Source organism: Hippoglossus hippoglossus, chromosome 11 (genome assembly GCF_009819705.1).
Source record: "Hippoglossus hippoglossus isolate fHipHip1 chromosome 11, fHipHip1.pri, whole genome shotgun sequence".
Lineage (NCBI taxonomy): Eukaryota > Metazoa > Chordata > Actinopteri > Pleuronectiformes > Pleuronectidae > Hippoglossus > Hippoglossus hippoglossus.
In genome coordinates, this window is record NC_047161.1 from 3,351,010 (window position 1) to 3,372,688 (window position 21,679).

A 21,679-nucleotide genomic window follows, 5' to 3' on the forward strand; every position below is an offset into this window, starting at 1 on the left:
CGAATCTGGTTTGATAACTATTCTAATCTTATGTTATTGTACTTGTGTTCGTAAAGATTGAAACATAAGGGGACACCTAAGGGGAAATGACGGTGTTTTAAGTGGAAAACCCATCAGGAACTCCACTTCCCGTGAGCGTCCGGGGTCAGGTCGTGTCCGCCGGGGAAATGGCTCCGTGTCGCACAAGCCTCGTAAACAACGTGCAGCTTGTGTCTCATCCACAGCTTCCTCCTCCTCCTCCTCCGCCACTCACCTGGGAACCGGGCCGGGCGTGGGACACAGACATGGCCGCCTCGAACTACTCCCTGCGGGTCAACCGAGAGCTGCTGGACCCGAGCTTCGAGAGTTACCGGTTGTCCCTGGACGCCATTCCGACCTACAACGTGGAGCTGGACGCCGGTGAGAGAAACCTGGAGCCCAGTTAGCACGTGTGCTAGCTTAGCCCTGGCGCCAGAAGGGACCGATTTAAATGAAATACACTCACGTTGCGCAGTGTGTTGATGAGTGTGGGTCTCACGTGGTCAATGTGTGTAACTGTTACCTGGAGGCTCCTGCAGCTGTGGTTCACTGATGAAGGGGTCCCTAACAAAATGAGCTGCTAGGTTTACTCGATTAATCAATTAAGTCGGTGTGCAGTAATCTTAATTGGCAGCTGTATTGATAGTGGAGTGATTGTTTTTGTGGTCAGTGCCAAATACTTTGTGTCTCCAGCTTTTTCCAGCTTTGTTGAAAACGACAACACGACCTGAACATCTGGAGTTTTGGGCCCTTGGTCAAACTAAACGTGACAGTAGACGTCATCACTTTGGGCTTTTAGAAAAGAATATTAAACTTTTTCAAAACTCTTCCCCACGTCTTACACAGAAAACCGGTTCATTGTTTTTAACGGAGAAAACTTTCTTCCCACTAATTGATAATTAACATGATCATTAGTCGCAGCCTTCGATTTAAAATCACTGCCATTTATTGAAATAGTTGTGATGTCAGTCATGATTCAACTTTATTGAACCCAAGGAGGGAAATTCATCGATCACACAGACGACGTCCAATATGATACGTGTCTGAAAGCACAGGTCAACAAACAAACAGAGGTCAGACGCACATCAAGATGGTGGTCATAATACAAATATCATATAAAGTAAACATATCTTACATTGTTTCGTGAGGAACTTTATCAACCCCAGTGTCATTGGCTTCACCTCACAACATTAAAAACAACACAAGACAAGCACGTGCAGCTGGTGAGGAAATATAATTATTCTATACAACAGAGAGGAGCTGATTGCAATACGTAGTTTTTTAAAACAGCCATAATGTTTTTAATATCTTTGATGTCTTCTTTCACTTTTGATGATCGTACTTAACATAAAACACAAACAAAAGAAGTGATACACTACAGAGAAAAGAAAAATCAAAGCCAGATTCACTTTTGATAGAAGAATAAAGATCCAGACAAGTATAGAAAATAGTATAGTTAAGATACTTTATTTGATGCATTTGCAGCACAATGAGAAGAAGCAACACTTCATACAATGATAATAATATTATTTAATAATAAAGTTAAATGAAATAAAGGTAAAATGAGAGGACAAATGAAAACAAAGGGTTATTCTAGTATGTGACTTTTTAAAGATGATAACATGGTTTCCGGTGAATCTTGGTCACTACATGCACACATACAGTGTCCGAGGAATAGAACAAGCATAATTCTAAATGTGGGCGTCTCATGGTAATAATGTAGCTTGTAAAATAAAGACCATTATTCTACTGCTTTTATAACATATTCAGTGACAGATAATTATCTCAAATTAGCTTTTAGAATAATGGGGGGAGGGGGCATGACAACAGAATGCAGAATGCTCACTTATAACATTGTGCATCTCTGTTTTGTATTAAAACTGTTTAACTAATTGTAGTTTTAACTTCTTACTATGTCTTATGTAACATGTTATATTGTTTCCTTTGCTTCTCAGCTGTGGAGGAAGTGAAGCTGAAGGACACTCATTACACCCTGGAACACATGCGTGCCTTTGGCATGTACAATTACCTGCACTTAGATCCTTGGTATGAAGACAGTGTTTTGTTTGTGGACTGCAAAGGACGAGTTGTCAGCCTCACTGTCACTCTGGTAAGCTTTTAAATCCTCCTTTTCTTTAAAGACCTCGTTCCTGGAAGGTATTCGACATAATTGTTATGCCGCGACATGTGCGTGTGTGTATTTTTAGTTTGTTGTCAACGTGGCCTACCTCCAATATCTGTAGGGCAAATTCTTTTGTTTCTTAAGTTCATGTCAAATGAAATGGTCAGGATGGTGGTGATGCACCAGTAGGTGGTGATCAAATACTTGTGTAAGAGCAGCATCAGCACACAATGTATTTCTGGCAGGTGTTGTCAAGACAAAAGGATCTTTAATTAATAACATGCCACAATTTGAACATGTAAAAATCTGTTCCATTAGTGAGGCTCATTAGAATTGACCTTACTTACGGTCATTTGGAGACAGTCAGGCTCTGTCTTTGTTCATCGTATGAATCAGCACAGGGGTAAAGTTTTGCATGAGCCCTTGTACGTCTGTGGGTAATCAAGGTGTTTTGGCATAATTGACTCAAAGTATTGATCCAGCTTTGTTAGCCGGCACCAAGACGCAGAGACGAAGACCAAAATCAGCCCGATGACCTTTTCAACTGAGACTTCCTTAATGTGTAAGACATTATGGACGATGATTAGAGATAATTGGTGTCACATTGGTGTCTAAACTGGCCTGAATAATGGTCATCGCACTATAATCCTCTCTGGCTTTCATTGGCGTCATTAAATGACTCTTTATGGAAATGTGTTGCTCAAATTCTAATTACAATCATCACATGGTAATTATCGTCCCTGGCAGGGCCCTTTGTGTACATTTGTGGGGAAGTGTCACCTCGCACATTGTGCAGATGTGGATCGCTCTCTCTTCGGTCACTAACGGCCCTGATGGTGAGAAGATGATCTCAAAGGTTGCATGATACATTAACGGGGCGATATAATACACAGTGTCACGCACCATGGCAACAACGCGGCAGCTGCTGTATAGTCCTTTTCATACACCATGATTTCATGCAGTGAGTAATTGATGCTCATGTGGTGGCATATCTGTCCATTACTAACAAAGCTGCGAGAGTCGTGAATCACCGCCAAGTCACATGGGCGGCCGCGTGACGGTTGGTAACTTCGTCTCTTTGTGATGAGTACGTGTTGTTGAGGGTGAATGTTGTAGGTATCATCCTGCTGCCGTTTTATAAAAAAGAACATCATGGAAATCATCTTCTACTCAGTGTTTTAATCACAGAATTTTCGAATGGGATTAAAGTGCCCAGTTTGATACGAAGGAAGAAGTTCAAAGCTTCTCCGATGAAGTGTCTCTGTTTGAGTGTTTGTGAGTCACGACTGGACTGTTTAAAGGAAGCAATTTGCTTGGGTTGGGAGCGGAAACAGATACATGTCGTCTATTCTACGTTATTCTGCAAATATTGTTACATGCAAATATTGTAAGGAAGTTTTGTTTTCACGTCTGTGCGTTTGTTAGTTAGTTGGTTTGTTACACGATTACACTTAAACAACAGATTTCCACGAATGTTGGTGCAAGTGAAATTTGGTGCAGTCAAATTGTGCAGATTGACTTTTGGGCCTTGATTTAATAGATCAGATATATCATCACCTTCATCCCCGTCCAACAACACGGTCAAATTAACACCCTGCAAATGTTCCTGTCACTCACTGACTGATATGTGTGTGGTAAACGCAGGACACTGCCCTGGGGAAGCCGAGAGAGGTCTTCTGTACAACCGCCGAGTCCAGCGAGTGCGAGGATCGTCTCTGCGCCTCCCTCAGCTTCACCTCCGCGACCTGGGCTGCTCTCTCTGACGGCACCGGCCGACTCTACCTCCTCCGCAGCGGCAAGAGAGGAGAAGGCTCCAATTCGAAGTGGGAAGTGAGTATATCAGCAAAAGACACTGTTTCAAATAGTTGTGTGTTTTTAATATACAAAAAATCTACCATAGCAGATGCAAGGTATATCAGAAGTGATAATCCATGACCTTGTATTGACCTCTGTTGGTGACTAAATGGAGGTGTAACAGCATTACCCTTGTCTCTGTGTAATCCTGTAATAACTGTGCTGGTTGTCATCTGCTCTCTTTGCTTGACACCATATTTTGACAGCAGTTTTCTTGTAAAGTCATTTGCTCATTCCTGAGCCCCGGGGGGGGGATTGTGGAGGTGTTTTGAGTGTCGAGGAATCCTGTTCAGAAACAAAGTGACAAAGAAAAAAGAGAAATGTGCTCTTGTATCATAAAATGTCCAATTATTCTACTGAAAAACACTTCAAAATCATTTTTGAACTCTTATGCAAATTGAAGCTTCAGAACCAGTTTGACAAAAAAGCTTAGACGGCCGTTGGTAATTGGCTTCTAGTAGTGAGGGATGTTTTTTATAGGACGGGTCTTTGTGCACTTTATCCTGTTAACAAGCAGGCAACTGGGATTGGTTACAACGGAGAGTTCACTCCTGTGAACAAGCACACACCATGCTATTCTAAAAGCAAAGTTCAAGACTGGAATTTGTAATGAAGACTTAACTTGTATTTGAATAATAATAATGAAGATGGAAGCCACTCTGCTGCCACTTGAATTTTCCACATTATCAACTGTAATCCTGCAAAATGACTGTATCTGCTGCTTCTGTGTCTGTAGCCACTGTTCAGTGAAGACCTGGGGGAACCTTTCACCGTCCTCCACAGTGTCTCACACGTCCAGGATGGACTCCACACCATGGAGGTCCTGCTGCTCCGCATCCAGAAAGACCTGCAGGACACCAAGGGGAGTGGCTACTCGGTGTCTCTCGAGTGGCTCACAGTCACCAACACCGCAGCACAGGGTGGGTGGTGCAGTAAAATCAGAAAAATTGTGCCATAAACAGTAGACGCCAGATATCCTCATTAATTAACACATACAGAAGGATTTTCATTAAAGTTCTGAGCACGTGGAGAGGACACCCTGACTAATGAGTCAGAGATGAAATAGACAAATAAAAAAACAGAAGCAGCCTTTAGAGAGTCCCTTCCTCATTTAGTCGGATTTAAAGATGCAGCAATTTGATATCTGCGAGCTGGAGCTAAATCTTTTGTTCGTTATTTGTCTCAATATTTGACTAAATCTGCATTTTGCTGACGTTAATCAGCTGTGCCCTTGAGCTATGTTTGCACTTTTAATTTGGTTTCAGAATTTTATCAGTCAGCAGAGTTTGGATATAACGGAGGATCAAAGTCTTTAAAAATCATTTCTGTCATAAAGTATGAGTTAATGCAGAGTATCACCTGTATCGATATTCTCAATAAGCCAGTGTAGAGTATTCAAAACACAGTTTGTGAATAAGAAAACCTTCGGAGTGATGGGAATCCAGTGAAGTAACTTTGTACATGCAGCAGCTCCGACATGAGGGTTGACGCTGGTGTAATTTCTCCTGGTCTCTGTCAGAGTTTAATAGAAAACCAAATTACTTTCCTCCTCTCATAAACGTATCATTTGGTTTCCACATGTCAGGTCAGGAGAAGAAGTATGAGGTGAGGAAGAGGAGGGTCCTCCGGGGGAAGTCGGTGCCTCACTACGCAGCTGTGGCGCCGCAGGGGAAGGGACTGATGGTGGCCTCGGACAAACCGTTCGTCTTCACGCACGTGGACGGTTGTGCTGTGGACCAGAAAGAAGCGGAGCCCATGGAGGTGGAGAAGACAGGTGGGTCAGAGGGGCTGCTGGGAAATACTGCCAGACAGTACAATGCTAGAAGGTTATTACTGTGGTTAAGGACAAAACAACTCCACCACATATTAAAACTCGTCGTTATCATCCTACTACCTGTTGTTTTTCTATGTTAGAAACCCAAGTGGAGATATAAAGAATTACAAATACGAAAATGCAGATATGCGCCTAAGATTTTTCTTAATTTTCTCTGTGGAGCCGTCACCACAAGCGGCTGCTTTTATGTTACAAGTTTTCTTTTGTGTTGTTATTATTATAAAAATACAGATTAGTTGATTTGAACAAAAACATTCCCTGTATGACCAATGACCAGAGCCACTGGTTGCTCCTCTGCTCCCGTGCGTTTAAGTGGGTGGTTTTAAAAAGCCTTAAATAAAAATGGGCTGCGACATTATAAAAACACACCGACGCTTACAGAGCACTTGACCTCTTCAGCATCTCTCAACACACAATCCAGTCCTTTCTCACACATGAGTTTTAATAACAGTGTTGTTCCAGCTATTGAGAATAATTGAATTCTGGTATTTTTAAGTGTTTTGCAAAGAACACAAGTTCATTTTTACGTTTCAACCTCAGTGTGCCTCTATTATTTTTGCGACCCCCCCCTTGTTGCAGACTGTCGAGTTGCACTTGCACAAACTGCCAATTATTAATTTGTAATGAATTAAAGGAACAACTCAGTTTATAGCACTCGTGTTTGTGTTGTAAATATTAATGTTAAGTTATCGACTGTACAAAAAGATGGATGATGCATCTCTACTTCCTACAAACACACTGTCTATGGGTAAAGTCAAGAGAAGGTTGGCTTAGCTTATAGCTTAGCTATATATATATATATATATATGTGTGTGTGTGTGTGTGTGTGTGTGTGTATACTTATATGCATTTATAGTCTGTTATAAGTATAGAGGCAGGTACAAGCTAACTGTCTGTTTCTGGCTGTAGCTTTTTCTTTAAAAGTCAGATATGAGAATGGCATCATCAATCTCTATCATCTAATGATGACTTGTTCTTTCTATATTAATTATGCTTTGTTTTAAGGAGATTCTTGTCTTGGCTCTGAAACTCTAGAACCGCATAAATCCATGTTTATCTCACCACTAAAATCTTTCTGCACAAAATGTCCAGTGACTGTCTGAACAAAAGAAACCTGGACGTTCATACGCAGCTGTTTTTTTATCCCTTTTTGCTGCTTTAACACTCAGACGTGTGTGTGTGTGTGTGTGTGTGTGTGTGTGTGTGTGTGTGTGTGTGTGTGTGTGTGTGTGTGTGTGTGTGTGTGTGTGTGTGTGTGTGTGTGTGTGTGTGTGTGTGTGTGTGTGTGTGTGTGTGTGTGTGTGTGTGTGTGTGTGTGTGTCTCTCGCTGGTGCAGAAGCAGAATAATGGTGGCTTTTTAGCCAATCCTTTTATCAGCGCTCTGCCTCTCTCCTTTTTAAAGAGGAAGAAGTGGATTAGATGGCGAGAGAGGAGGTATCTTCAAAGGGAGGAAGTAATGAGAGAGGAAATGCTAAGGAGGCAGGAGAGAGAGAGGTGACTGTGGAGGAGAACTCAGATATCCACATAATGTACTGTAAGGATCCAAATATATGGTTGGAAACGTCTCAGAGAAGCAAATAAAAACTGTCACGATGGATCATTCACACAAGTGGATGGTTCTTTAATTTTCTGTGGATGCAGAGTTTGAAAAATACTTGTTCAAACGGACAAGTTTAAAATAGAGAGGAACACCGGAGCGTGCAGAGTAATATTGGGAACTGAAGCGAAATGAAAATTTGGCAGCTCACGTCTTTTTCCTTCTCATTAGTTTCTTTGTTGATTCAGTTGAAAAACAAAAGGTGATGACGAACAGGTCTCACGTCTTCCTGCCAGATACGGAACAGGTCTCTTGGTTTGGAGCATCACAACTGGACCAGTTCAGTGCTCAGGCTTTGCCAGTAATCACAGAGTGTTGTTAATACCTTAGCTCAGACACTCGGATCTCTCCAGACGAGGGTTGTAGAAGAGAAAACTGGCAAAGAGTCGTCTGTATATGAAGATTAAACTATTGGATTCGGCACAGACTTAACTCTCTCTTCTCTCATAATATGCGTCATCATTCTTTTTATTTTATCATAGTTTGCTTTAACACTAGCATGAATTTACAAAGTTTGTTTTACTTAATCAGCTGATGGCTCCTTATTTAAATTTGGATTCCTGTTGTGTTTCCTGGTGAGATGAGAAGAAACCGTTACAGTGTCACTGTGTTTTGCTCCTTTTTTAATATTTTTAGCAGCTACTTTACAGGAATGAGGAAACTTTTCACACAAAAAAATTCCGGAAGCTGTAGCCTAAAAGAAAATAATGCATGAATCTCCCTTCAGATCAGAAATGGATGAAAAGGACTTTGTTGCTGAAAGATGGAGTCAAGGGGTCTAAACTTTATAAATATTCACCAGAGAACGACCCCTGGCTCGTTCTTCAAGAGGTGATTCAAACATTAGACTTCCAACCTGTGTCCGGTGCTTCAGACTTGTGATGGGATGGTTCGTTCCATTCAGGATTATTTACTCTGCATTCATTTTATTGAGAATCTGATAATTCGTGGATCTTGATGACAAAATCCGGCTTGTTTGATGGATTTCAATGTGTTTTTTAAATCAGAAGGTCAGTCCTCACATGAAACCATAACAATAGATATTTGGTCATAAAATGTTGTCAGTCCAGCGGAGGTGCTGAGACAACAGGAAGCTGGTTTCATAAATATGTGGGCCAGTGTTAGATTAACAGATTTGTCTCCTGCTCAGAAGAAGCAGAAATGCAGCCACTGCAGTTATGGACTCAGTTAAATTCTCTGAGCTATTCATTTGATTCAGTTTCCAAACACCTCTCTCTCAGATTTGAAACAGAAGTAACCGACGATGGTGCCGGATGTACGTGCCATGCAGATTTTGATTTCAGCTGATGAGAAGTATCCCTGTTTACCGTTAAGCGATGCTTTTATGAAACTCACGCGTCAGCACCTGGCCTGGATCCACGTCTAAACCAGCTAATGTGTTTCTTGGCCTGTGGCCCGAAAACATGGCTCTAGGTTTGATTGAAGTGTGTTAAGTGGTGTGGGGGAGCTCATTCCCACCAGCAGGTAAACACTGAAACACAGAAGGTCATGGGTTCGCTCTCAGCTGAGGCGACAGAAAACAACAACAATCATTCGCTGCAACTGCTTTGAGATACACAATTCACTTTTAATATAAATTAGTGCATAAAATGTGTTTGACGTCTTAAGAATCATTGCCAATTTTTGTAATAAGCATATGAGTTGATATGTGGAACATTTCTTACTCCCTAATATCTGCATCAGCTGAATATTCGCCTGTAATTCCCTTTTATTCTTACACGTTATTGGATGTTTTACTTATGACTCAGTTACAGCTGGTACAGGTCTGTCTTTAACCTAATCCTAATAATTAATCATACATTTCTCTCCCATTTGAACTCAGATCCCATTTACTTCTGGCAGCAGACGGGCGAGGACATCACGGTGTGTGTGCGAACGCCCAAGGGTCTCACCAAAGAGGAGGTGCAGTTCAAGCTGAAGCCAGACAACATCAGCATCGGAGTCCAGGGTTTCCCTCCTTTACTGCAGGGCCAGATGTTTGCATCTGTCGACCCTGAAGCCAGCGCCTGGATCATCAAAAACGACAAAAGGTTGGCACTCCGCAGCCTGGACTCAGTTGTTGCTCTTGAATTGTTCTTTGTTTGCAGCCGAGACACAGCAGGGACAAAGGGAACCTCACGGTGCTTTGCAGCAATATTTCAGTTTCTTGGAATATTGCTTCTGAATGAGGACGAAACAAAGCACTGACCTCAGGGAACAGTTTCCATCTTCTTTGTTTATTCTCCTGCCAGTTCACTGTCGTTCTCAGTCTTTTATCAAAACCATAAATTTCTCATACTTTTAAATAACCTGCACACGTGAATTTAAATTTCAGTTCCATGGAATATTGACTATGTTCATCTTACGCAGACGTACGAACTGCTCCCCACTGAGAGATGTGTGGATGAGAGTTGCACACGCTTCCCCAGAGTTCACAAAGAATGTATTTTACTGAAGTACAGGAAGTCCGTGTGATTGTGGAGGTGGAGGGGTTCAGGTTGTGGAGAAACTGTTTGTCTTCTTTTTAAAACTACATCCAGTGTGATGGCAAAGCTATGAAACATGAACAAAGAATGGAGGGAGTTGAGTAGTTTTCAAAAGCACTGAATCTATCCAGTCGTCAATACGAGTTGAGTCATATCTCCTAATTATGGACCTTTCATCTGTTTCTCTATCAGCTCTCCATCTCTGCTTCCTGTTCCTTCAGTAGGAGTCCGTCAGTGTAAAAACATGTTACATAGCCTGTTTGTTAGTTTTCTGATCATTCTAGGTAAGTTTGAAGGCTGTTGTGTGTCAGAGAGAGAGAGAGAAGAGAGAGAAGAGAGAGAGAGAAGAGAGAGAAGAGAGAGAAGAGAGAAGAGAGAGAAGAGAGAGAGAGAGAGAGAGAGAGAAGAGAGAGAGAGAAGAGAGAGAAGAGAGAGAAGAGAGAGAGAGAAGAGAGAGAAGAGAAGAGAGAGAGAGAAGAGAGAGAGAGAAGAGAGAGAAGAGAGAGAAGAGAGAAGAGAGAGAAGAGAGAGAAGAGAGAGAGAGAAGAGAGAGAGAGGAGAGAGAGGAGAGAAGAGAGAGAGAGAGAGAAAGAGGAGAGAGGAGAGAGAGAAGAGAAAGAAGAGAAAGAGGAGAGAGAGAAGAGAGAGAAGAGAAAGAGGAGAGAGAAGAGAGAGAAGAGAGAGAGAGAAGAGAGAGAGAGAGAGAGCCCAATAACCCCCCCCCGACACGCAGACACACACTTTACTGTTATAATACATTGAGAGACATTTAAGCATTACAGATTGAGAAAGTTTTGCGAATTGAACCCGTTAAACCAAACCTCCATTACAGCCAGTGAATAATTCATGGTTTCTGATTTTTTTAAATTACTCATATTCAGGGGACTGATAAGAGTGTGTGTGCAATTTGTTGAGACTTGATTGAATTGAAAGGACCTTGGTGGAGGTGTGTGCTCCGCTGAGTGCCACCACTGAGTCGCCTCCAAGGAGGTTAAGTTTTCATCAGTATCTGTTGGTTAGTTTTTGCAAGATTATGCAGAGGAAGAATCCATGAAGTTCTTTTACTTTCTTTCGCATTACACATTTCAACATTTCCCTTGATTTCTCAGAGAATAATTCGTGGATCTGGTGCAGATCTGGTTCATTTAAATGTGGTTTAATGAAGTGAGTGTTGGGCCTCGTTCCTGCTCATCTACCAAAGATAGATGTTTACCATCATGCAGCATTTAGATGATGATGAAGCCTGTGAGACTTTCTCTTCCTCTGTGTATCTGCGGTTTCCAGTGCTGCAAGGACATACAAAGGAGATCATGTTCGCCAAACAAAATGCAAACTAGACTAATTCAAGTGTCTCGTCTGTGCATCCTGTCTTTAGACGTGAAGCATCTGGACGTCCTTTTACGATGTAAATATCTAAGATAAAAACACTGGCATTGTGGTATTGAGCATGTTTTTTCAATACCAATGAGTTCTGCTCATTATAGATCAGACCGCTCCTTTGTCCTGAGCTGAATTAACAAGCTGCCCATTGTGTCTCTTTCATATCTTCTTATATCGCACACACGGACCTGTTTTCTCTCTGTACAATGGAGGAGGATTGATTCTGAGGGGCCATGTTCACGTTCTTGGATTGAAGCCGCGGTGTGAGCACATGTCGAAGCAGTTGGCCGACTATTTTTACACTTGGCAAAAAATCAAGTTTTACGAGGTGATGGAAAAATAAAAAAAGCTTTAACAAAATGGTATGAATTACCAGAGCAGGGTTCTGATCCAGTTGCCAATTTGGAAAAATAGAAAAATGTTTATATCTTTTAGTTAAGAGCAATGAAGACGACATTTAGGTATCGGCCTTCTCATTTTAAAATCTCTCAACATTTTCTGTCTACAAACGACAATGAATTAATCTGATTGGCTGTGATTTGACTGCAATTATCACTTCTTTGGCCTTTTTGCTTGAATGACTAATTGTGTAATTGCTGCAGCTCCAATCAAAACACATCTTACTATAGAAGTTCAAGGTTTGTGTATATGTGCATCCTCTAAAACTCAAACTTGTCTTGTGCTATATGATTTTTGGCAGATAATTCAATTGCAGTCATTTTAAAGATAATCTCAAGTCTTAGTCTTTAGCTTTTAAGGGTTTTAAAAAAGTTGTTTTTATTGTCTTTCTTGATTCTCTCTTCTTAAAGTGCAATACTTTTATGTCGAATTAGTGTCTTTAGCCTGAATGACTCTTCAAGTCCTTCTTAAAGTACATCGTTTTGTCTGGAGCTTCAAAAAATCAGGGCAATTTCTTGTGGAAATTGAGATTTTCTCGTCGAATGTGACATTTAGTGAAACCAGTGAGTGTCTGATTGCTACTTAGCCAAACCTTTACCATTTACACATGTATGACTCACTGATCGCCAGCACTTTGAGTGACGGGGGACATATGACTGTGTCCTCAGCCTGGAGGTGACCCTGCAGAAACGCAGCGAGGGACCCATGTGGCCGGAGCTGGTGATGGGGGACAGGCGAGGGGAGTACGTGATGAGTGACGAGCAGGCCGCCCTCATCCATGAAAGACTGACGCACCTCACCTCCGAGGACCTGGTGAGGACACAAACACTTTACATAAAAGCAATTCGAAGAAAAGCGTTGATGACAAAACAAACCCTATTGGGAAATATCGGGTTCTTTCTCTCACTTTTGTTTCCTCTGGAGTTTTCCTCCTGACCTTCCACACAGTTTTCATTAAGTCCATCCCTTCCTCCTCCTCCTGCCTGGCCTCTCACCTCTGTCTCTCTCCTCTTCAGCTGCTCTGAGGCCTCCTCTTCCTGACGTCTTGTACACAGCATCACACTTTGGTCCCCAGAGTCGCTCCCAGTCTAACGCTGGGCAGCATTTTTTTGCCGCTTCCTGTCTCACCCTCGCCCTCAATTAGTGTCATGCAGGCCCACTCGAGGCCTTCAGTGCACATCAAGCCTTTTACATGCTAATGAATGCAAAACAAGTGTAACTGAAGCCTCTGACTTGTTCCCCTGTTCCTCCTTTTTTGTGCAGAACGGAAACCCTGAGGTGGACAAGCCCCCTTGTAACAACCAAGAACTGGAGGATTGTGATGTGTTCCCAGAGGACAGCTCCAGCCTTACACACTTTGACGCAGAATCGCTCAAGCCCACTCAGGTGGTGAGTAACATCTCTGCTCCTTCACTCGTGAACACTCTGTTCTTCCAATCCTTTGGGCCCGAGCGCTGCTGTTTAACATTTTGAGTCGTTTCTGTCGCCTCTTTCCATCGGTCATTCCCCCTCAAGTGTGCTGTTTGGTACCTGATGCTCGCCGCCGCGATAAGAGCATGTTTTTATTCCGCCCAGCTCCCAACGAGCGAGCCACCGCTGGCCTTGGCCTTAACAAGCCACTTGACCACAGAGCTCCACAAACACCCAGTGAAGAAGGAACAGGCACGCCCACTTCATAAGCATCACCTGACTGGGAATTGAATCGACAGCCTATTTTTTATCAATGACCATGAGAGAATACGACAAGAAGTCCTGCGCCTCAAAAGCCACAAGTTTGATCCCAACTGCAGCCGAAAGTTTCTTTCAGGTTGTTGATGCAACAAAAGTCAGATTTGCTTTCTTATGCATATTTTTTGGGGGGGTAGTTTTCCTGCATTTTTCATGTTGTGGTTTCCAGTTTTCTCCAAAGCTGCTCAGTTCTCACCTGAACCACATAGTGACTCTTTACTTTTACACCGAGAAACACTTTGACTTCTTGTTTTGTTAATTCTTTATTGATCTGATTTGATATCTGATCTCATATCTGAAGAAAAACACTTTGAATTTCAAGTTTAACTGAAGAATGGGTTTTTATGGTTTTTTCAGCGTAAAAAGCAAGAGCATGTTCTCAGGGTAACAAATAGGAAACTCGTCTTTTCCATTATCACACGAGTGTTACGTGAGCTGGAACGTTCATCCATCTGTAAACATGTTTTTACCTGGTGAGCTGAATAAGATTCATGAGGTTTCACAGCAGGTGACCTTCAGGGGGAAGCTGTGGTTTGAAGGAGGTTTGCAAACATTTAATCTGAAATGCTACCGTGAAATCCCAGCCTTAGGTTTTTTTTAATTTTTATTACTGTTATTTCTCAACGTGTCTGAGGAATTTGGAGGATTTGTGATTAATAAGAGAAAAGATTGAGGAATGTGGAAGCTTGTCTTCTCATTCTTTGCCCCAAGGTTAAAAAACGCATGCATCACATGTTTCAGATTTTATTGAAGACAGGAAAACATGCATTCATTATCCTTCGACATTTAAGGATCGTGACACTTTCAACATGAGCATAAAACATCTCAAATATGACGCAAGTATTTTTCAAAGCAACTCAACCTCTGTATTATGTTGAAAAAGCCAAATAATGAGCATAAGTGAATGTTTTTCTTTTCCCACACAGAAGAATATTGCAGTTTTCAAAAGCTCCAGTCGTTTGTGGACATTAGTCTGTGTCCGTTCTCGTTCAGTGTCGGTTTCATTTGCACAAAATGATCTCTGTGTGTTTATGAATTCTCCATCACAAAAACTCCCGTCCTTTCACAATGTAATGAAAGGCTAATGAGTGTTGAACATGAGGGACAGTGATGTGTTGTGATGAAGAGCTGGACGTGTTTTTAAAAAGCTCTTTATGTTTCTTCTTCTGCAGAAAGTGCAGACAAGCAAGCAGCTGCCCTTCATTGTGACCATCCCCGTACCGTTAGCCATTTGAAGGGCAGTCGGGTCGGTTTGTTCTGCGTGTGTGTGAACATGTGAGCATCTACAGGTGTGTAGAGGTGTGTAGATGTGTGTGTGTGTGTGTGTGTGTGTGTGTGTGTGTCCATGAAGCCGTTACTTCACTTCCCACCCACGCTATATCTGCTTTAATGCTTCCGTCGCTCACCTGCCCAGGAGGATACACGCCGAGCTTTTATTCAGTTCACAATTGTGGCACCTTTTGCCAATTTGGCTCGTTTGTGCTTCTCTTTGGTTCCGATCCGACGATAAATGGGTTTACGTGTGTTCTCCAGAGGGAAGTTGTTATTCACATCCACCATCCATATCTGTAATACCTTTTATAATGGACTGTATCTGTTCACCTGGTCACTGTAGTGCAGGCTTTGGCTCTGGAGGCTTAGTCCCAATCTTTGAAATCATGTATAATTACCTATAGCACAAGATATAAACTAAATATTTACCTCCTCCAATGGTAATTCTTAACGTTGACCAAACTTCGATAAAGTTACTCCAGGTTTTTTTCCTGTTTGTCTGCAGGCGTCTGTATTTTACTCCAGGCTACAGATGGCCTTTGGTTTGAAGAAGAAATAACTTGAGTAACTTTGATGTGCTGGTAAATAAAAGATGTAGGTGATCACCTCAGGTGGGTTTCAGGCAGGAAGCTATAGCACCAAGCTCTGTAGCTCTTGACTTGAAAATTGCCCATAGGAAGGTTTCACTTGATGCAACTTATTAACAGTTGAACTTTGGAAATGTTTCAGCGTCTCGAGCAGAAGAAGAAGATTCCTCAGTAAACAACTGCTCTTCCTCTGTCTGTGAAGACGAGTGAGCTGCAGAATTACAGGGACACGGTCGGCGGCACGATGGCAACGACGAAGAGTTGACATTTCAGCTCTTATTCGAGACATCTGGCCTCTTTGTGCAGGTGCATTCGCTTTGGATTTCTTAATGTCAGATTCTCATTCCCCCGTCCTCCGGCTACAAAGCCTGTAAATCCCTTTGATGAGAAGTATTGTGAAGGATGTGAAGTATTCACTAAAAGCTTTTCCAGCCTGAGTCACACAGATAGTTATTTGTTCTCGGTGCTCGTCTCTGCTGCGTCTAATTGTAGTATTTATGTTGTGTACATATATGCATATAGTATAGTACGGGAAGACTATGGCTACGAGATGTAGTTTAAAGATGCTCATGAATGACTGGCCTATGAAATTTGACCGTCAGTGTCATTATAGGGTGTGAGAATATACATGACATGGCTCCTTCTTAAAATGTACTTATACCAGATTGTTCATTTTAATTAACTGTTTCTTTGTATTGATTTGTATTGTAACACAGGAATCAGCAGGATTTTCTCTGTCCTCTTCATTCAACCCGGGTTCTGTAAAGAAAGTGAAGTAGAATATATACGAGAGATTTCTCTGCTGTTATTATCTTGTCACCTTCGCTCTGTTTACTTTTTTGTGAGGGTTTTAAATTGCAGCGGGTTGTGAGGAAAGACGTGAACCCTCACACCGGAGAGAGGGGGCAGGCCCGAGGCTGTGGGGAAAGGTTCTGCTCCAAAAAGAGTTTGGTAAAAGCCTCGTGGTTGGATTTTAACTTTGGTTTTTGCAATGAACCTCAGAGGAAATGGTTTCACCCGCCAAGACCCTCGCCAGCAGGCGTCAATAGAGTCCTGTGTTCGTCATAGAACAACACTGCTGAGTCACCGACTTTCAAAAGGTGGAAAAGTCTCAATGAAGGAAAAATAAATGTTGGGGGCGAATCCTGATATTGTGTGTGTGAGAGAGAATTTTTAATAATGGTGGCACAGAGAGGAGTTTTTTTTTTTTATCTACATCTTTATCAAAGAGCACAGCCCACACTCCCACTCACACCCAGTGGGAGCAAAGAACACGATTGTAAGATACTAAAGGAGAATTAAGTCAAGGGAAGACGAAAGCTGGTTTCATCGATTGATGGGATTCTTCAGTACTGAGGAGGAACTCAGCCTCTGACTGATGAAACCAGTTTGTAACCACACAGGTCTGATGAGTCATGTGCACGTTTCATTCTGAAATATTATTTAGTCTTTGCGTCTCTTTCCTCTGTTGACCCAGTGAAAACAACAAGAAGATAATGACGTGCAAGTTTTAAAGCAAACTTTACCAATTCTTCAGAAAGTCTCTGCAGCTTGTGTCCGAAGATTAACACATGAGCAGAACAACAAAAGAACTGAACTGTTAGTTAATTTAAATATTGTTTTTAAGGCCATTTTAAGGCCTTAAAATATGGCCAATATTTTAAGGCCATATTAAAAAATATTGTTTTTAAAGCCAGAGTTTAAGGAACTCAAATAACTAAATAAATAATTTAAGACAGAAGAATAAAATCAACATCTGTATGAATCTGTCACTGAGACATTCCTTCCCCCCCCCCATGACATCAACTCTTGATTTGAGTCAAGCTGGGTGATGTGATTGAAAGACCCTGTCAGAATCCCACATCATTGTCAGTCAACCGGCACTCCTCTGAAGTGCGGCGCCATCGTCTGTCACTTGCGCCAAATCAAATGCAAGTGGCGAGAAAATGGGTTTTTAGAGTGGAGGAGTGATGGCTCGCTAAGCGGCCTGTCACCACGCGCAGCATCAACCACCGACACGCAGGCTGCTTTATGCTGAGTGTTCAATGCCTGTCAAGTGCGTGTTGAGATGGGCGGGCCCTGCGCTGCCTGACAGACATGTTGGCAGTCGGCCACGCAGGAAGTGGGCCGACGGCGAGCGAGGGATCGGTGTGAGGAGCCAGATTTACGAGGAGCGACTGTGTCACAGCAATGAACAAATCGGACCAGAATAGCAGCAGAGCGCGCACAGAGGCCGTTACGTCAAGCACATTCATCAGAGAGAGCGTCTGTGGTGCGAATAGATGGACTATTATGGTTGTGATCACACACTGTTCAAAAATGGCCTCTCGCCAAATCGAGGCCACGGTGAATTTTGAGATGAGATCAGCTACAGGCAGGAATCAGAATTTTTATAATCCAGGTTTTATACTGAAACACGTGTCCTGAGTCTCACACTTCAAGTCCCTGCTTCCACTAAACCTCCTCACAGCGACGTGTCACAGAGAATAAACTTTAGTGGTACAGTGACTGACAGATGCCAAAATGACCCCCCCCCCCTCTCTCTCCAGGTGAATCTAGGCAGCAACCAGTACCTGTTCACCGTGGACGTGAACCCCTCTGAGATGCCGTGCCTCTGCCTGCGACACGACGTGGACGCTCTGCTGTGGCAGCCACGTCCCGACCAGCCCGGTAACATGTGGGAGCACATCGCCACGTTCAACGCTCTGGGTGAGAAAACACCTGCAAACACCTGCAAACACCTGCAAACACCTGCACTGATGAAGTTTAATGCGTGAAAACCCCACAGAGAGATAATGTTCACTATGAGGAACAGTGTGTGAGTCATGAGCGATGCACGGAATATGAGGTGCGGTGAGAATATGAAATGAATAAATAAATAAAGACCCGAAATACAAAACCACAAAAAGATGACAGATCGATATATTTTACTTGCTGCACTGAAGATGCTTGTTTTGACGAGCTCCCAAAATACTGAAATTGAAGGTTAATTTTCATCGTAAATCAATCGTTCATGTCCCTGGTATTTGCTGTGAGCTTTTTATGTGAAAGTTGTCTGAGAAGAGCATCAATAACAGATCTACACTGAATATAAACCTTCTAATCTCTCTTGACAATAACACCTGAGCCTCGTAGCTTTGCCACGGTCTGGTGTCCTGAGCCTGACGCGTTAATTCACCACCACGTCTTCATCTCCAGCCTCGTCTCCGTCTCTTTATTTCATTCATCTCCTCCTCTGTCTTTAGTCAACAACAGCATCTGTGTGTTTCATTTCACGTTTCCACTTCGACAGGTTCGACATCTTCACTCGTCTGTTTCTTACCAGCGCACTTTCCGCCGTCTGCTTGCAGTGCATCATCCAGTCTCAGAGCGCAGATGGATCCCTGGTGATGTTTTCAGGGGGAGTAAATTAGGCTTTTGGAGGAAAATGTCTCATCATGTTCCTTAAAATCAAGCTTGTTAAAACGCAATGACGAGGACTGAGTTGTTGTTATTAATAGTTCTCCAAATTCCACATGAACGAGAGTCTGTTAAATTGGCTTTCAGAGGATCATTAAAAGTTTGTCTGTACTTGCGCAGAGAGAAAGCTGGTGTTCTGCTCGAAGCTCGGAGGATAAAGCTTTTAGTGAAAGAATGATTTCGAGAGATAATAAAACAAAATAATGGTTTTGTTATTGACTGTGCTGCTGAGGCTTTGAGAGGTCGCATCATTTTTTAAAAACTAGCTTTGTTCTTCTTATCAACATCTGCCATTACACAAGGATCCGGTGTAAGATTTTAAAGTCAATCAATCAATCAAAGACACACAACCAGTCGACACTTTCTCAGATACACACGTCTCATCTCATGCCGTCTTTATGGAGCTGATCGGAAATGTGTAAATTCAATTAAATGATTATTACTGGGGTGATGATTAAAGGCGGATTACATTATATACAGATGTCTCTGTTTCTTTTACCCTTCCAATTTATATTCAATAGATTCTGCAAATGTATTTAATTAACACCGATTAACGAGCTTCTGTAAAACCGTTAACAAAGATCCTCTCTGTCTTCTTTTGTTCGCAGGCTACGTCCAGGCATCCAAACGGGAAAAGAAGTTTGCGACCTGCGCTCCAAACTTTTCCTACGCTTCCCTGTGCGAGTGTCTGCGCCGCGCGTTCATCTACCGCCAGCCGGCGCCGGTGGAGACGGTGCTCTTCAACCGGAAGCAGGGGCGGCAGATAGGACAGGTTGCCAAGCAACAGGTGGCCAGTCTGGACTCCGACAAACCCATCCTGGGATTCAGGGCGACCAATGAGAGACTGTTCATCCTGACCGCCGCTAACCTCTTTGTACTAAAGGTCAATAATAATTAGATTCTGGGTTTTTTCATCTCATTACGCTCTTAAAGTCGGATCATTCCAAACCTGAAGATGTTTCATCTGCGACAACTGAAAAACAAAACCTCCTTGTTTGTAAACTTCGATCTTCCTCGTGTTTTATGCTTTAAGTCTGTTCATCAGGAAATGTCTGAGATCAACAAGGAACAAATAACAGACTGAAGGACAAATTGTTGTGATTTACATAAACACATACACAGTTTTTTTTTAATTGAGTTCAAGGAGACACGTGTTACTAAGCTCCTCTTTCCCACAGGAAACCCCTGAAGCTCCTGAAACACCTCGTTAGTAATCGGGCTGATACTTCCTGTTGATGCATTTGCATTATGTGCTCCAGCAGCTAGTCTGCCACAGACCAGTTCAAATTATAACAATGAACCTGAATATGAGCAGAATATGTCTCCTTTCAAGGAAATCTAATAAAATCATCTCATAACTCCCATTTCCTGATACTGGATAATTTAGTGTTAATGTTCATTTTATCATTTCAAACATTTCCAATTCAAATCCAGTGTATTAATACTGCACGACTGTATAAATATCTCTTTATGGAAAAGTCTGTGTTGCCGTCTCCATCAGCAGTAGTGATGGGTGAGATTGTCCGTGTGGAGGAAATCCTCTCGCTCTACAATCATCACTGTGGAAAAACCGAAAGAAACGAACGCTGCGTTTCCAATCATTTCCATAAACATGATCACAAATCAAACCGGCTCTTGTTGCGTTGAACTCCATCTTGAAGGAAGCGGTCGGACCTGATGCTTTAAATCTCAAGAGGTCTGAACATTCAATCTCATCTTTTCCTAATGTTGTTTTTCTGGCGGTGATGGTTATTTAAATGAAGGAGCCGCACACGCTCGCACTGCGTCTTTAAATACTGCCGATTGGAAACTGATGCACTTATTCTCTGAGCTATTAGTGCTTCTGCTACTTGGAAACCTGGGATAGAAAATAGACAAAAGTTCACGTTTCAAACTTTTGCACGTCCCCCTCCATGGAAACCGCAGCTTGTGAATCCTCACGCTCGTCATCTTGAGCCAAACTGCAGCTCGTAAACAAACGTCTCTGCTTTGCCTCTTTCTATTTCTATTTCTATTTAAAAACAAAGAAGAAGCCCACTCATCCTTTCGAGCCAACCGAAACCAAACGAGAGGCTAATGGACTTTTCTTTTGTAGAAATGAAAGAGAAGCTCCACTTCCTCTTCTTTGAATGAACAGGGATCGATTTTGTTTTTTTAGATTAAAACAGACGAGAGGCTTTAACACAAAATCGGCTCCAAATCCTGAAAAGAAACTGCTTCACATCAGTGTATTTTTTCTTTCTCGTGTTGAATCGAAGGCAACGACAAACAGGAGGCAGCCGGTCGGGGATTGATATTCACAAATTATAGGAGAGCTGCTCAAATTGCCAGTGATGTGTGAACTGGAACATTGTCTTGTCCCAGTCGAAGGCGGCGTCACAATTCAATAGTCCTCCTCGGGACGGGCAATTTAGTGTCCTCGGTTCCCCCGAGTCCCGCCGCTCTCTGAGGAGAAGCTCGAGCCACACGACAGGCCGCTGGCAAACAGACGCTTCTCTCCACTCTGTCGTTGTTTTGTTCAGGAAAATCCAGTTTTACTCTGTTTGATCCAATTAGTGATCTGCAATTGAATTAGGCTGCACTGTTTGTTTTTATTAGCTGCACCAGCGCCCCTGAATTACTCAAAGTCGACCCGTCAGAGCCACTAATGTCCCCGAGGAGGAGCTCCGCTTACTCAGAGACAGAGAGGGGGGGGGAACCATGTTATCAAGCCTCCTGACTACAGAGAATTGAATCTTTGCTGCTCGACCGTCTGCGTTTCTCAAACCTCCAAACCACCGCTTCAGACTTGATTAAACGAGCGTGTGTCTAAGATTGACGGACTCGTATATTTTTTTATTCAATCAGCTCCTCTGAATCAGCTCCTCTGGCTGCCGGGTCAGGAGAGTGGATCTGGATCCCAGTCAAGATGGAGATTCCTGCTTTGACAGCGACATACAGCTG

General features: G+C 42.5%; 1 protein-coding gene across 1 annotated transcript; it reads left to right on the forward strand.

The window, feature by feature from the left end:
• Positions 1–130: 130 nt before the first annotated feature.
• nudcd1 (NudC domain containing 1) lies at positions 131–19,914 on the forward strand. The gene is made up of 11 exons (XM_034600863.1): positions 131–399; positions 1,974–2,128; positions 3,785–3,970; positions 4,731–4,914; positions 5,580–5,768; positions 9,269–9,476; positions 12,359–12,503; positions 12,954–13,079; positions 17,827–17,986; positions 19,345–19,786; positions 19,823–19,914. The coding sequence occupies exons 1-10, from the start codon at positions 168–170 to the stop codon at positions 19,632–19,634; spliced, it is 1,875 nt and encodes a 624-aa protein (XP_034456754.1). The 5' UTR covers positions 131–167; the 3' UTR covers positions 19,635–19,786; positions 19,823–19,914.
• The last annotated feature ends 1,765 nt before the right edge of the window (positions 19,915–21,679 follow it).